Source organism: Gavia stellata, chromosome 16, assembly GCF_030936135.1.
Source record: "Gavia stellata isolate bGavSte3 chromosome 16, bGavSte3.hap2, whole genome shotgun sequence".
Taxonomy (NCBI): Eukaryota; Metazoa; Chordata; class Aves; order Gaviiformes; family Gaviidae; genus Gavia; species Gavia stellata.
In genome coordinates, this window is record NC_082609.1 from 18,666,794 (window position 1) to 18,680,314 (window position 13,521).

General features: G+C 36.4%; 1 protein-coding gene across 1 annotated transcript in view; it reads left to right on the forward strand.

Moving 5' to 3' along the window:
* Nucleotides 1-13,521, forward strand: part of RANBP17 (RAN binding protein 17) — a 163,572-nt gene that overhangs the window by 11,508 nt on the left and 138,543 nt on the right. Inside the window, exons 7-13 of the mRNA XM_059825591.1 lie at nt 1,753-1,918; nt 3,588-3,661; nt 4,117-4,236; nt 4,493-4,639; nt 5,791-5,963; nt 8,664-8,857; nt 12,906-13,011. Coding sequence (XP_059681574.1) covers nt 1,753-1,918; nt 3,588-3,661; nt 4,117-4,236; nt 4,493-4,639; nt 5,791-5,963; nt 8,664-8,857; nt 12,906-13,011 — 980 coding nt within the window. The remainder of the gene's footprint in view (nt 1-1,752; nt 1,919-3,587; nt 3,662-4,116; nt 4,237-4,492; nt 4,640-5,790; nt 5,964-8,663; nt 8,858-12,905; nt 13,012-13,521) is intronic.

The window sequence follows — 13,521 nt, forward strand, 5'->3', positions numbered from 1 at the left end:
TCTTTGACTTATTTGGGAGTGCTGGTTTATTCAGTTTTTTCTGAAAACCCAATGAATTAGGTGTTGAAATTTGGACACAGGCATTTAAGTGAAGAATTTAAAAGCAGATGCCATCACAGTGGGTCACTAGATAATGGTAGCAATTACTTTTTGGCTAAAGGGATCATTCTCAAGGTTGAGGTATGCGATTGAGGTACTGCTGTAAAAAAATGAGATAAACTGTGTTAGCTTAAATTGCTTTCACAGTGTGTTTTTAGTCTAACTAGCATGGTTTACCTCACATTTGCAGTAAGTTTAAAGGCACATGTGCTCAGGTGACAGGCAGTATATTTTTTTTAATATAGAGAGCAATTAAATAATGTAATTAAAGCCCTCACCTCTAAAGAGGGAATGCTCTGCTAATATACACAGGATGTTTTAAATCCGTGTTGGACTTGCCTATTAACGGAGAAATCCTATATAGTTTAAAAGAAGAATTGGATATTTTTGGAAGAATCTTCTTAGATATAGTAAACCCCATTACATGTCAAAACAATTAATGTTTTTGTGAGAACCTGTATCCTGTGGCAGCCACTCCTAGCCTTCTTGAAGTTCAGCTGGTCTACAGGGTACTTTTTTAGTCTCTCATATGTTGAAAGGTTTGTCTGAGTGACATCACACAGATTTCCAGACAGAAGTATAAGAAAATTATGATTAGTATCTTTATAATGCCAACTTTGGTATAGGAAGCTGGTCTTAGAAATATTTCAGTGTCTGTGATACACTGAAAGATACGCTCAACTAACAAATGCGGACTCGTTAACATAATTCCAAGAGTTTAAAAGTTAGCTTTTAAGGAGAGGATTGGTGGCAGAACAGGTTACGTTTATACAAGACATAAAGAAATTCAGTGTAGATTTCAAAGCCAAATTCATAATTGAGCATCAATTCTAATGTGGTGCAACAGGTATTATCAAGTTAATGAGGCATCTGATGACACACAGTTGATTTTAATTCCTATCATCTGAATTTAAAAACTTCTTGTTAATAAACTTGAGAGATGTGACTTTGAATCTAAATAAGGAGCAGATGAACTAGATAAAGTTGTTGCATTTGCATTTATTTTATTGTTTTTCTAGACAAAATTATGTCAGTTTTCTTCTTAATGCTCATGAACCGCATCAGTGACTAATGAATTTGAGGTTTGTTTTCAGTGTCTATATGTTGTGTGTGTAATCTTGAGGTAGTAATTTCTTTAAGATACAATATTATTTAAATTATTAGAATTACAGAAGGGGATAGATAAAAACGTGTTCTTATGCACAGTGCGTTGAGTATAGACTTCCAAATCCCAACAGCTTGTTTTGCTTACAAATTACCTTTTTATTCTGACACTACAGGGGTTATAAAGCAGTAGAGACACTGACAGCTGTATGTATACAGGTGTTGTAAATAGCTACATTCAGATTACAGACTGTTCATTTCATTGTTTTTTAATGCCAGGTTTTTCTAGACTTACCAACGGAACAGTCTCTAAGTCAGGGAGCTTTAGGTTAACATGGAAGATGTCTCTGAGGTGGTGTGGTAATAATGATTTTCCCCTTGCCTTTAAGGAAAGACTATACCTTTTATTGTTGAAGGATTTATTTTTCTCTTAGTATGTGTACTCTTGCTCTGAACTTTGCAGGTTTATATGCAAACATTTTCCTTTTCAAAATTGTTTTTAAATCATTTTCTATGCAGGTGACCTAACAAGATTTCTTTTCTCCTTAGCTCTTGGCAAAACCCTTAACCCTTCAGGACCAACGGCAACAAAGTCTAGCAGTGCAACTTCTGAAGCTTGTACTAAACTGTCTTAATTTTGATTTCATTGGAAATTCAGCTGATGAATCTGCAGATGACCTATGCACTGTGCAGATTCCAACAAACTGGAGAACAAGTAAGAAAGGATCGTAACTGTTAGTAGTCTGAAGTCTGTACCCAGTGGATTATGTAACTTCTTTTGTCATGGTATATAAAAATATATAAAACAATTTTTAATGTGGAGTAGAGTTTTTTGCTGGTGAGCTATTGGTAAACCTTCTGCTATTTTTCTCACACTTTTTTACAGACAGAAATAATAAATGTAGTCTATAAGAAAGATATTCACAGTAAATCAAATTATTCTAATTAGACACTGAACACTATTCTCATCCCTGGTATATGAACACCTTGAAAAGGTACATCATTTGTAGCGTGTCTGTTTTCTCTTGCCTTCTTCCTGCTGAGAAAACTGTGAAATATTTTTTTTTAGTGTGCTTGTTTGCTCTGGTATGTGAGCTTGTTAATGAAGGCAGCAGAAGGGTTGCATCTTGGTTCTTAGACTCTAGAGGTTTGACTTCGTGGGCTTATACAATGCAGATGGCGGTCTGGTATAAATATGTCCAAGCTGGCTTTAATGAAGTTACCTTGGGTAATGGACGCAGTTTAGCATTAGCAGCGTGGAGCTCCTCGTAGGCTAATTTATCCTGCTTCTTGGCAAAATAAATGAGCCTGATTGGAAGTCCGTTAGGTCTAGCTAAAGCAGCGACACAGTTTCCCATACCCAAGATGGGAGGTTTAAATCTGGTTTACCTGTATAGCGTGACACTCTGTAGTGTTTGATATTCCTCCTTATTTCAACAATACTATTCTTAATCAGTTTCTTTGCATAACTCTGTTCCTTCTCCATTAATGTACAGTAGCCTCTAATCGTAGTGTGAGCAGTGAAGAGCAATAATATCTGGCAAGCAGGGCAACACTCACAAAAGGCTGAATTTGGGCAAGTGGTAGTAATTTCCCAAGACCCCCTAGGAAGGAGAAGGGGATAGGTTTTCCCAAGGTTTCAGTTTAGATGCTTCAAATTGTCCACGGAGGGATCTCCCTTTAGTCATTAAACACAAAGAGCACCTAAGGAAATTAACATTCGTTATGTGATGCGTTATTTTACACAAGTCTTCGTATAAAATAATGCTTATAAATGAAACAACTTCGAAATGTTACTTAATTTGTGGATTACTTAACTATGAATTATTGGTGAGCTTTTGCTGCCCTGTTGTTACCCCTTCATAGACTAGGGTAATGTTATAGTTCATTTGATGTGATTCCACAGTGAATTGGTAACTCGGTGTTTAAAGTATTTTTTTCTGCTTATCAGTCTGTAGACTTCGGGATGGTCTGTGGAACTTATGTTAAAAACTTGCCTTTGTTTAAATACAGACTAAAATAATCCTTAGTAGCTGGAACCTGTCTTGTCTTAGCGTACTGCTGTAGTAACCTGAAGAAATCAGTTTACCTACATCTATTACAGAACAGCGTTCTTTAAGCAAGTGACAAAGTATTGCATCACCTGCAGTTTAAGGGAAGTATTCTTTATGAGCTATAGGATAGATTAAATGTGATAAAAAGAGAATAGTGCTTTGTTTAATATTGTACAATGAACTAATTAATGCATCTGTTCATAGTTTATTCTCAACTACAGTGGTATCTCACTCTTACTGTTTTTGTTGAAAAGAAGATGATTCTATTAAAATAAGATACTTAATTATTGCTTGTAGAGAGTGATAAAACCAACTTATCTTTTTCCGTAGTCTTCCTGGAGCCAGAGACCTTGGACCTGTTTTTTGATTTGTATCATTCCCTTCCACCAATGCTGTCTCAGTTAGTAAGTGACATGTAGTGATTTATACTCAAGTAATTACGGAAAATGGTCTTTTTACATCTATACTTTGTCCTAAAGACCCTGTTTTATTCTGTGCCTTAGCATATTACGAGTCCCCCTGGCTCAGTGCCCAGTCACGATGTCTTTTCTTTGAACTTCAGCCCCAGTTTTCATTTCTGAATCTGAAAGCATTCAAATCCTTCTTCCCCCCATTCAGCACTACTCAGCCACATAGAAAACATCCACCTAATTATTTTGATTTAGGTCAGAAGCTGTTGTAAAAGGGAATTTTAACTGAGCCGTATTTGTGTTCTATGATCTTATAAATTGCTGCAAGAATAATCTTCAGCCACAGCATGTACTTCAGACAGCAGTAGGTTGGATTGCTCCAGTATTAACAGATGATTATTCTGAAAGTTTAAATTTTTTAATCTTACAGTATTTTTTTTGTTCTTCAGGCACTTTCTTGTTTAGTTCAGTTTGCTTCTACAAGGAGATCTTTATTCAGCAATCCAGAACGTGCCAAATATCTTGGTAATCTAATCAAAGGAGTGAAACAAATACTTGAAAATCCACAGGTATCTTTTTATTTTTCATTTTATTTATTTGAAATGCTAAAACAGCTGTGGATTTGTTTTGCCAGTTACAGTCTTCATTAATTTACTGAATCTATCAAAACCACTTTCAGCCAGACATCTGTTTACTTTGATTTTCTATTCAAAACAAAGCAAAACCCCAATGCAAATAAAATTGTCACCCAATTAGCAATAGTGTTCATAAAACTTCTGTTAGATTAAACTGTTAACTTTTAAAAATTTGCTTCTTCAAATTTAGGGTTTATCTGATCCGGGTAATTACCATGAATTCTGTCGTTTTTTGGCTCGGCTAAAGACAAACTATCAACTAGGAGAGCTAGTAATGGTGAAAGATTACCCAGAAGTCATCCAGCTCATAGCAAATTTTACTATTACTAGCCTACAGGTAAGAATATATACGGAAGTGTTCTCTTGAAAGAGAAAGAGTGTCAACTCTTGAACGACAAAGAGGACTGGTCCTGATTCTCTTTGGTGGTGTTTTTTGCGGAGGTGGTGAGGCTTGTCTTTACGTAAAAATATATTTTGTCATTGATGTAACTCAGATTTCTAGATTCTCTAGAACTGGTTCCCACTATTCCTACGAAGTTTTGCAATGGGAGCAGATTTAAAGAAGAAAATGACAACTGAAGTAGGAGATAGGTGGAGATAGATGGATGTTAAACCTCCAGTCTTAGTTCTCACCCTCAGAAAAAAAATCCAACAAACTAAACCCTTTATCCAACCCTAAAATACTTACACCTGTGCTCCCATGGAAACTTTGAAGTGCCTACGCTAACTAGGTTCTTGAGTTCTGCTTTTGTGCATATATGTAGGTACACACGCAGTTGCCTGTATGCTCAGCTGCTGAGTACAAAGTTCCCATCTGAGCTGGATTCAGAAGTTACGTGGAATAATGTCTAAATTTTTGAGGGACCCACATCTGTATGAGGAGGACACATATCACAGGATCAAGATTCTCACAGTGTTAAAAAATGTATGGGTTTATTTTTGAAACACACCAAGATAAAGACGTGCACACTGCTTGAGTAATACTGCAATTGTTATTTTAGCATTTCCTCCAGAGTCTTTCTCTGGTCTTCAGAATAACAGCTGAAGATAGTGACCTTTAGGAGAAGATTTAGACCTTTGAATTCCTGAGTTGCCAATGGCAGCTCCATGAACTTGGAAGAGAAAAGAAAGTTGAGATGCATTTCTGTTCTTTACATTTCCTGTTAGGTGGCTCTAGACAGTTTCCCACTCAACATTTAGGGGTTTTGAATGGCCCTTTTGTAGCACTTAAATCTCACCGTGCACTGTGTAAGAATCTAGGCCTAGCTCTGAGTTTCGAGTCGTGGATTTCACTTGAAGGAGGCGAGAGTGCCTACAAGTAATTCTGGATCTACTCTATAATGTGTACCATAGTATGTCTTCAGTTCTGACTGAGTCCTTCAGTAGTTATGTGAATGAATGAGACTGCTTAAGATAAAAGCATCGTGTTTCGCAACTAAAATTTCACACTGGGTTGCTTTAACAGAAGTATGTTTTGTTTTCTTATAGCATTGGGAGTTTGCTCCAAATAGTGTTCATTATTTGCTAACTCTGTGGCAAAGAATGGTAGCATCTGTACCTTTTGTGAAAACGGCAGAACCCCACCTCTTAGATACATATGCACCTGAGATAACAAAAGCTTATATTACTTCTAGACTGGAATGTGTTCCTGTAGTTATAAGGTAAACTTGTAATTGCAACTTTAAAACTGTAATACGGAATGTTTAATTTTCTGATTTCTTGGCATATTATATTTTGGTTACGTTTAAAATCTAAGTACACTGGTTCTGATTACCATGGCAATTTCTTTAGATTATCTCAATTGGCTGATATCATTTTAGTCCTTTTGCTTATTAAATCCAGGCCAAAATCAAATGTAAATTCTAATTGTTTTTCTTCTCCGGGCCTTCGGGTTTTTGAAAAAAGCCTTTTCTCCCCCCTCCCCCCTCCCTCTTTTTTTTTTTTAAGACTATCTAAATTAACTATATTGTTCATCTGTGACATGTTTTCTCGATGAGTCACTTTCTAGGGCCATGGAGGGTAGAGCAATGGGGAAGGCAGAATGAACCCCATGCGCAAGAAAGGGTGAGACCAAATAGAACAAGCTAGAGAGTGGCAAGATTGAAATCAGCCAATTTAAAACTTCTTAGTTCAAATCTCCTTTTTAATAGTTTAAGTAAATGACTGTATTATAGTCCACACTATAATATAGCAAATAAGAAAGAAGTGGTTAGATTGCTGAAAGGATTTCATTTTCTCCAAGGGCTTTTATGAATTCCTGCTGGTAGGATCTCCTGTCAGACTATGGGACTGCAGAACAAGCCACATCTGCTTTTCCTTTTCAATTTTACATTACTGAGATGATATCACTTGTTCAGTTTGTGTGAGGAAATGCATTCAACTTGACCATTGTTATCCTTTTGTCTCATCTTAGCCAAAATCTCATGTCTGCAAATTATATAATCTGTCATCTTACGGTTTAGTGACTAAGCTATAGTCAGTGTTATTTGCCTTATGTTACCAACATAGATATGTTAAAGGCTGACTTCCTAATGGTTCAGAATTGTGAGCTTCTCTATCATTGTCTCAGGAACAAGAATTACTAGTACCTGGGGGAGCTTCCAGTGTTGCAGTGCTAGGACAGGGAAGAACAAGCAGCTGATTGCAGGTGCAGTCAGTTTTCCTGGGCCTTCTCTCAACCAGCTTACACTTCTTTTGGCATTTTTAAGTTATCTTCACTGTTCAGCTTTTCTGTAATGGGATCTCAGGGTTGAACCTTCATGTCTCAGCTTTCTTCTCTACTGAATGGTACATTCCATATCAGCTTCCAGACTTTAAGCACTCTGTAGTGCTGAGCTTCTGGGTCAAGCCATCTGGCATGACCAGCTCCATTGAAATGTGCTGTGGTCTTCATCAGCATCACGATCAGCACTGAAAATTCAGTTTCTTTTTTTGGCACTGATGAAAGATTCTTCTGGATGTCCTTGTTGCGTTGTGGAGGAGTAAGCTTTCTAATCTGTGAAAACGGTCAACAGGGAGAAGAATGAGGAAAGTACTCCTCTTCCCTTCTACCAGTGTGTCTCATTCTTAATACAGTCTTGGTAATGCTGTTGGCATGTATCCGTTCCTAGCTCTAAGTGATTTGTATACCGCTGTGCTATTGTCTTACTCTCTTACGTGATGAAGAGCCTCAGTTGTGGCATTTCTGTAGGCAGCAATATCAAATGTAGACTTTAATATCAAACATCCAGACCATTCTTAAGAAACATGGGGTCTCTGGGAGCTGATTTCATAGGACTTCTTCTGTTTGCTCCAAGGAGTTTAATTGATATCTTTGCAAACAAATCCTGTTTTCTGGAATGACCGTTTTTCTTACAAACCAGTATAGTCGATAACATCACCTTCCATTCAGGAGCCATCCAGCTGGTCCTTCAGACAGAGAGAGAAGTAGCTTGGAGCAATGGAAGGAAAGTCGCTTGTGCCCTTTTGAGGGGTTTGAATAGCTATTCCCCTTTTGAGTAAGGGTGAATGAGGAGTTAATGATTCTTCTTCTACAAAGGGTCTACAAGAGGATGCTTTTCTACAAACTGGAAGGAGGGCTTTGATTTCAAATATTTGTAAATACCTGAGAAGAGGTCTGTTTCAGCCCATCTTGAACATTAGGATTTTCAGCCACTGTATATCTTTCAAAGTTTGAATGTTAACGCTGTTAACTTTGTTAGCGTTTTGGATGTTATCTTTATCTGTAGATTGATTGTTGCCTGCGCAACAACAGGGTAGCCTTCTCATGAATAAACCTTTCCTACTGTGATTTGGGTAATGAGTATAGTTACACTTTATGGCAAGAGCTATTTGTCTCTTTGTTACAGGCATTCCATAGGGTCACAGCTTGTTTACAGCAGAATAAAATGAAGATTTATAAAGCAGTTGCGTGGAATTTTACTGAAGTTTGCTTGTTGGCTTTGGTATCATGGTCTTGTACTTAATTTGATGAGTGTGCAAAATCCATTTCTACTAAGTATTCCATTCTTTTCTCCCATCATCCTCTGAGAAAGATGCTGCTTGTTAATATTCTGTTCGGGCACAGTGGACCTTAGTTCTTCAGTATTTACCTTTCTGTGTTCATACTGCCAACCTCATCTCCCTTCTTTGCTTTTTAAAATATGTGTTAAGAGGAAGGCACAAATAGAATACTCTTCTGTGGATGTGTATGGGTACGCATGTAAATAAAATGAGATCTTATATCTGTCTGTTGTATTCACCAGCTGCTAAGGCTTTTATAGTTCAGCAGTTCATTGACAGGGGTTCAAGATCTGAATGGGAAAAGAGCATCAGCTTTTAAGCAATAGTGGCTAAGTGGTTACTTTTTATGTCTATTCCAGAGATGGCTTAGAAGATCCACTGGATGATACAGCTACAGTTTTCCAACAGCTGGAGCAACTGTGCACAGTTAGCAGGTGTGAATACGAAAAGACCTGTACACTTCTTGTACAGTTGTTTGACCAAAATGCACAAAACTACCAAAAACTATTGCACTCTTCTAGTAGGAATCCATTAGAAATCACAGTTCAGGAAGGTTAGTATTTAATGTAATTTTTAGACTGTGTTTTATGTGCCAATAACCATATACTTGCATATGAAAAAGAGCTTATGGCAGATATACCTAGGCCTTTTCTCAAACTAGGAATTAATGATCCACGTCACCTTGCACCACATTTTCACTAGCTGTCTTTGTATTAAATAGGCTACATTGACAGTTGATGTGTTTGTTTTAACATCTTGTTACTTCTTTAGAATATAGGCATGAGAGGTGTAAAAACTTCTAATTTCTGAAAATCAATATTTTAGTGCCTCAGGTGCCCTCACGGGAACCAGCTGCAACTTGATGAACATTTTTTGAAAATGAAGATGTTAACTTTCATTCTTTTTGCATTTCTCTGGCTGTAAAAATTAATGTAACATTTAAAACGTTAATTTATTTTACACAGCTCTGTTAAGATGAATTACCTAATTTTGAAGAAACTCAGGTTATTTATTGTAGTGTAAGTTGTAAGAATAAAAAATACTTTTTATATTTATTTTTTTTCATATACCTATTTTGGTCCTTTTTGTGTCTCACTTAAATTGTCTTTATAACTACTGACTCTTTCCTAATATAGTTATCTTATGGCTGTTGCATCTTTACATGGAAAAATGGTGTTGTTTTGAAAAGGTGAGACAGGTTACTGCGTAATACAGCTGTTTCTTTGCATGCTATTAAATGTTTGTGATTTACTTTGCTGTTCTTTTGTTGACAGTTTGAATATGCTGATTTTCTTCTATGTAGGAGCCATTTTTTCACTAATTTATGTAAGACCTCCTACTTGCCTTTTTTATTACTTCCACTTTCTTCCATGCACCTATCAACTTTTATTTGGGAGAACTTTCTTTAATGACCCGATTTCATTGACCAGCTGCAGTCTGAATTTATATTCTATTCTCCAGGCATGGGGGGGCAAAGGGAAACAGTCAGCTGGAGTCTTTCAGTGTCAGTGCTCTGGGGATTGCCGTTATGCATTAGAAAACAATGTAATGCAGTTTAAATGTTGTGTTTCTTTTCTGCAAACTAAACATTTGTGCTCATATTGAACAATAACTGTTATATCCCCTAGATATACATAGTTAAATTTAGGTGTTTAATGGCTTTTAATGTTCCAAAATAAGTTAATGTAATATTAAGATCTCATTTTATTATACTGTCTTGCTCTCTATATCAATAGTGATGCGGTCATGGTTTACTAAAACAATAATCCCCAAGAAATGGGTCATTAACAGTAGTTAATGATTACTTGTGATCTATGGTAATGACTGATTTCTTTGGGATTATTGCTGTTATAAACCATAATTACAGATTATTACAGCAATAATTATTTTCTAAAAGAAAAGATGTTGTCTGCCTCAGTAATTGCAAAAGCAAATGCACTGAAAATTTTAAATAGTGAAGGTATACAAGAGGGAAAGAAGCATACCTATTAATTGGTATTGTGCTACGAGAAGAGGGCTATCATCAGAAAAATAACTATGTACTTAAAAATGAGCTACTGCAATTTATAAAAAGGAAGACAGGTTTTTATTTTAAAGAAGATTATTGGCCAAAGTGGTGGCTCCGCTCTTTGAACCTGCTAGCACCACTTAACAGTTGCTTTTTGATACCATCTTCCAGTGGCCCTGCTTTAGTAGCTGTTACTGCTAAATTCCTTTGAGCAATGCCTGTTCTGTTAGACACTTCAGCTCCCTGGTGTTTTGCTAATGATGGTGCAATGTTTTAGCGTCCTAAATAAATGGCTGTTTGTACTGCAACGTGTAGTGTGTCTGGTGGGGTTTTGTGTGGAAGTGTCCTGTTTGTGAGGAAGCACAGGTCTTGAAACAGGGAAATATGTTGGCTGTAGGACAGCTGATACTGTCTTTCCCGATTATGAGGAATGGAACAGTTACAGCATGAGGAGACATTTGGAAGTGTTCCTCATATATCTTGTCTCAAAAGTCAACACTTGCTCCCTGTCACAGAGTGTTTTCTGCTACAGATCTCAGACTGTATTACACACTCGTGTGGCTTTTTTTTTTTTTTCAAAATAAGGCTGAGATTTAAGATAAACCTGAATGCTTTCCTGTACTTGTGTTGAAATCATCTGCATGTTATTCCATACTCTGCATTATCTTTGTATGTATATTTGATCTCAGCATCTTTTTTTATGTGTAGAACACACTGTACTGTATACCTCTGACTGAAACAGAATTAATTCTGATGTATAGTCACCAGGTTCAGGCCATAAGGATACTGGAACACCTCAGAACTATTAATCATTCCTAGTTGAAGGAGCTCAGGAAATAGGGTGTTCAGTGCTGTCTCAGTTCTGGGTTTTTCAAAATACAACAATGAAAAACATGAGGGAAGTTAAATGAGGTTTAATGTTATGTAAGTGAAGACTGGTTTGTCAGAGATTTGAAACAAACATGAAGTAAAACCTCAAGACTTCTGGTAGATGCTGTGCATATCCTGATATGTACATAGAAATATCCCAAATAAAATAGTGTTTTACAGTCATAACGTGATGTCATTTTGTTTATCTGTAGTTCATCCTTTATGTTAAACTTCAAAATGTGTTCGGAAAACACTTTATTCATCAGGGTATTGTCTTCAGTCTTGTAAGTTATGCTGTCATTGCTTGGTAAAATCCTAGTAATGAGGGGAAGACATCTTCTAGTTAATGTAAATATCTCTCTTGTTGAGAGACCTTGTTTGTAACTTGATTTAACTTACATGGAAACTCTTCCAAGTTGTCTTCGCTGTGTTGTTATTTTTGAGCAATTCATTTTAATTTATTACAAAGTATATTTTGCCAAATGAAGATGGAGTCTAAAAGTAGCTTTACTGTTGTATAGTCTCAGTGCATTTCAGTTGAGGAAGAAATGTTTAGCAGTATCCTGAAGTTTTAATAGGTCTGTATGTTACTTTGCTATTCGGGTCTTAGTTTTGATCTTAATTTAGGGAAAAATACTGAATCTTTCCTGAGAGAAGCTACCATTAGTTACCGGATTCACAGCTTAAAAAGCTGAAGTAGGAATTTGTGTGGCTTGAGTAGGTATCAGTCGGTCAAATTCAAAGATATTCCACTTTAATGTGCCAGAGAGATTAAAATAATCCAGGTTTTGCAACATGGCAATGGTTTTCCAGCAGAGGGAGGCCAAAAGAATTCCCCTGAGTTCAGTGTTTGTAAACGTAAGAGTTAAATATTTATAAAGCGGACTTTCAGTATTTGAAAGTCTGTACAAAATACGCTACATACACAAACTCAAAGAGTTATTGATGGAACCTTAGCTTTACAGAAATTATGATCCTTACATTGTGCTTTACTTGATAAGGACTTTGCTAGTGGATCCTATAAACGCTTTAGTGGAAACTGACAGCTAAATAATCTGGAAGATTGGAAGGCATGACAGCATGACTTGAAATGGATGAGCTCTGTCTTTCAAACCCTTTTGGAAAACAGTCCGCAGAGACTTTCAGAACTATGTGGTAGTTCACAAACTCTTTTCTTGAAGAGTATGTCTGACTTCTGACATGAACATTTTCATATGTGCAAATCACTGTAGATAGTAGTTTAATATTACAAAGAATTCTTTAGTTGGAATAGAACTAAGAAACAAGTAGGTTGTAGTGAGTCTCAATTACTTCCTAATGCTATGATAAGTAGTAGATGTAACAGCCCCACTCTAGATAAAATTGTTCCATGCCTTGAAGTAACTTGTGGCAGGCAAGTGATGTTACTAGTTTAATTGTATATCTAATCTTACCGGGCTGAGTTTGCTTAGTTTGTATTTTAAGTTAATTCTTCTGTGTTTTATTTATAAGCATGTCCAGGTTAATAGGCTGTTCTAGTTTGTCTGTCAGTTCTGCTCAGAATTTTTTGTTAGTTGATTTCTCTGGGTAGGTTTTAAATCTGGTAAAGGGAAAAACCTAACCGTTCTCTTGACAGCGTTCTGCAGTCTGATACATTATAGAACTGCTGATACCTTATGGAAGTGTATTGTACTAGCATAATGGTTTACAGTAGTTAACTGTTCTACTTTCTTTTTAATGGTAGGACGTCTGGCGTGGCTTGTCTATTTTGTGGGTACTTTTGTGGGAGGACGATTAACATACACCAGTACTGATGAACATGATGCCATGGATGGTGAATTATCCTGTCGGTAAGTATTGCTTGGTTTGAATTCTTTATTTTGATTTTTTTTTAATGACATTTAGTATCAGCAGATATTTTTAATTTAAATGTCTCAATTTTTGTCCAGTTCTTGGATGGTGGGTGCTCAAGGACTGTACTGACTTTCTGTGGATTGAGACCACCATTCCACTGGCTTTGATCTTCCCTGATTCATCATCCTGAGCAGTGGAGTCATTAAGGCTATCATTTCAGAATTATGTTTCAGAGGAAGGGAAGAGGATTAAAGGCAAATACGTCTCTTACTAGAAGCAGTGTTCAGATATGCCCGTGTAGCTACCTCTTTTCATTTTTGCATTTTACTTGTATACGAGTGTTAAATTTATTAGTTGTGAGTTATGGCTATTATTTTCTGTACTTCTTCCTTTACATTAATTATTGCAGGTGAAGAAGTGCAGAGGAACTGCAACCACTGAAAATTTAGACTTGTTTTTAGACTAGAGCTTGGAATAAAAAAAGAAGGCTCTAGATTTGAAAACGT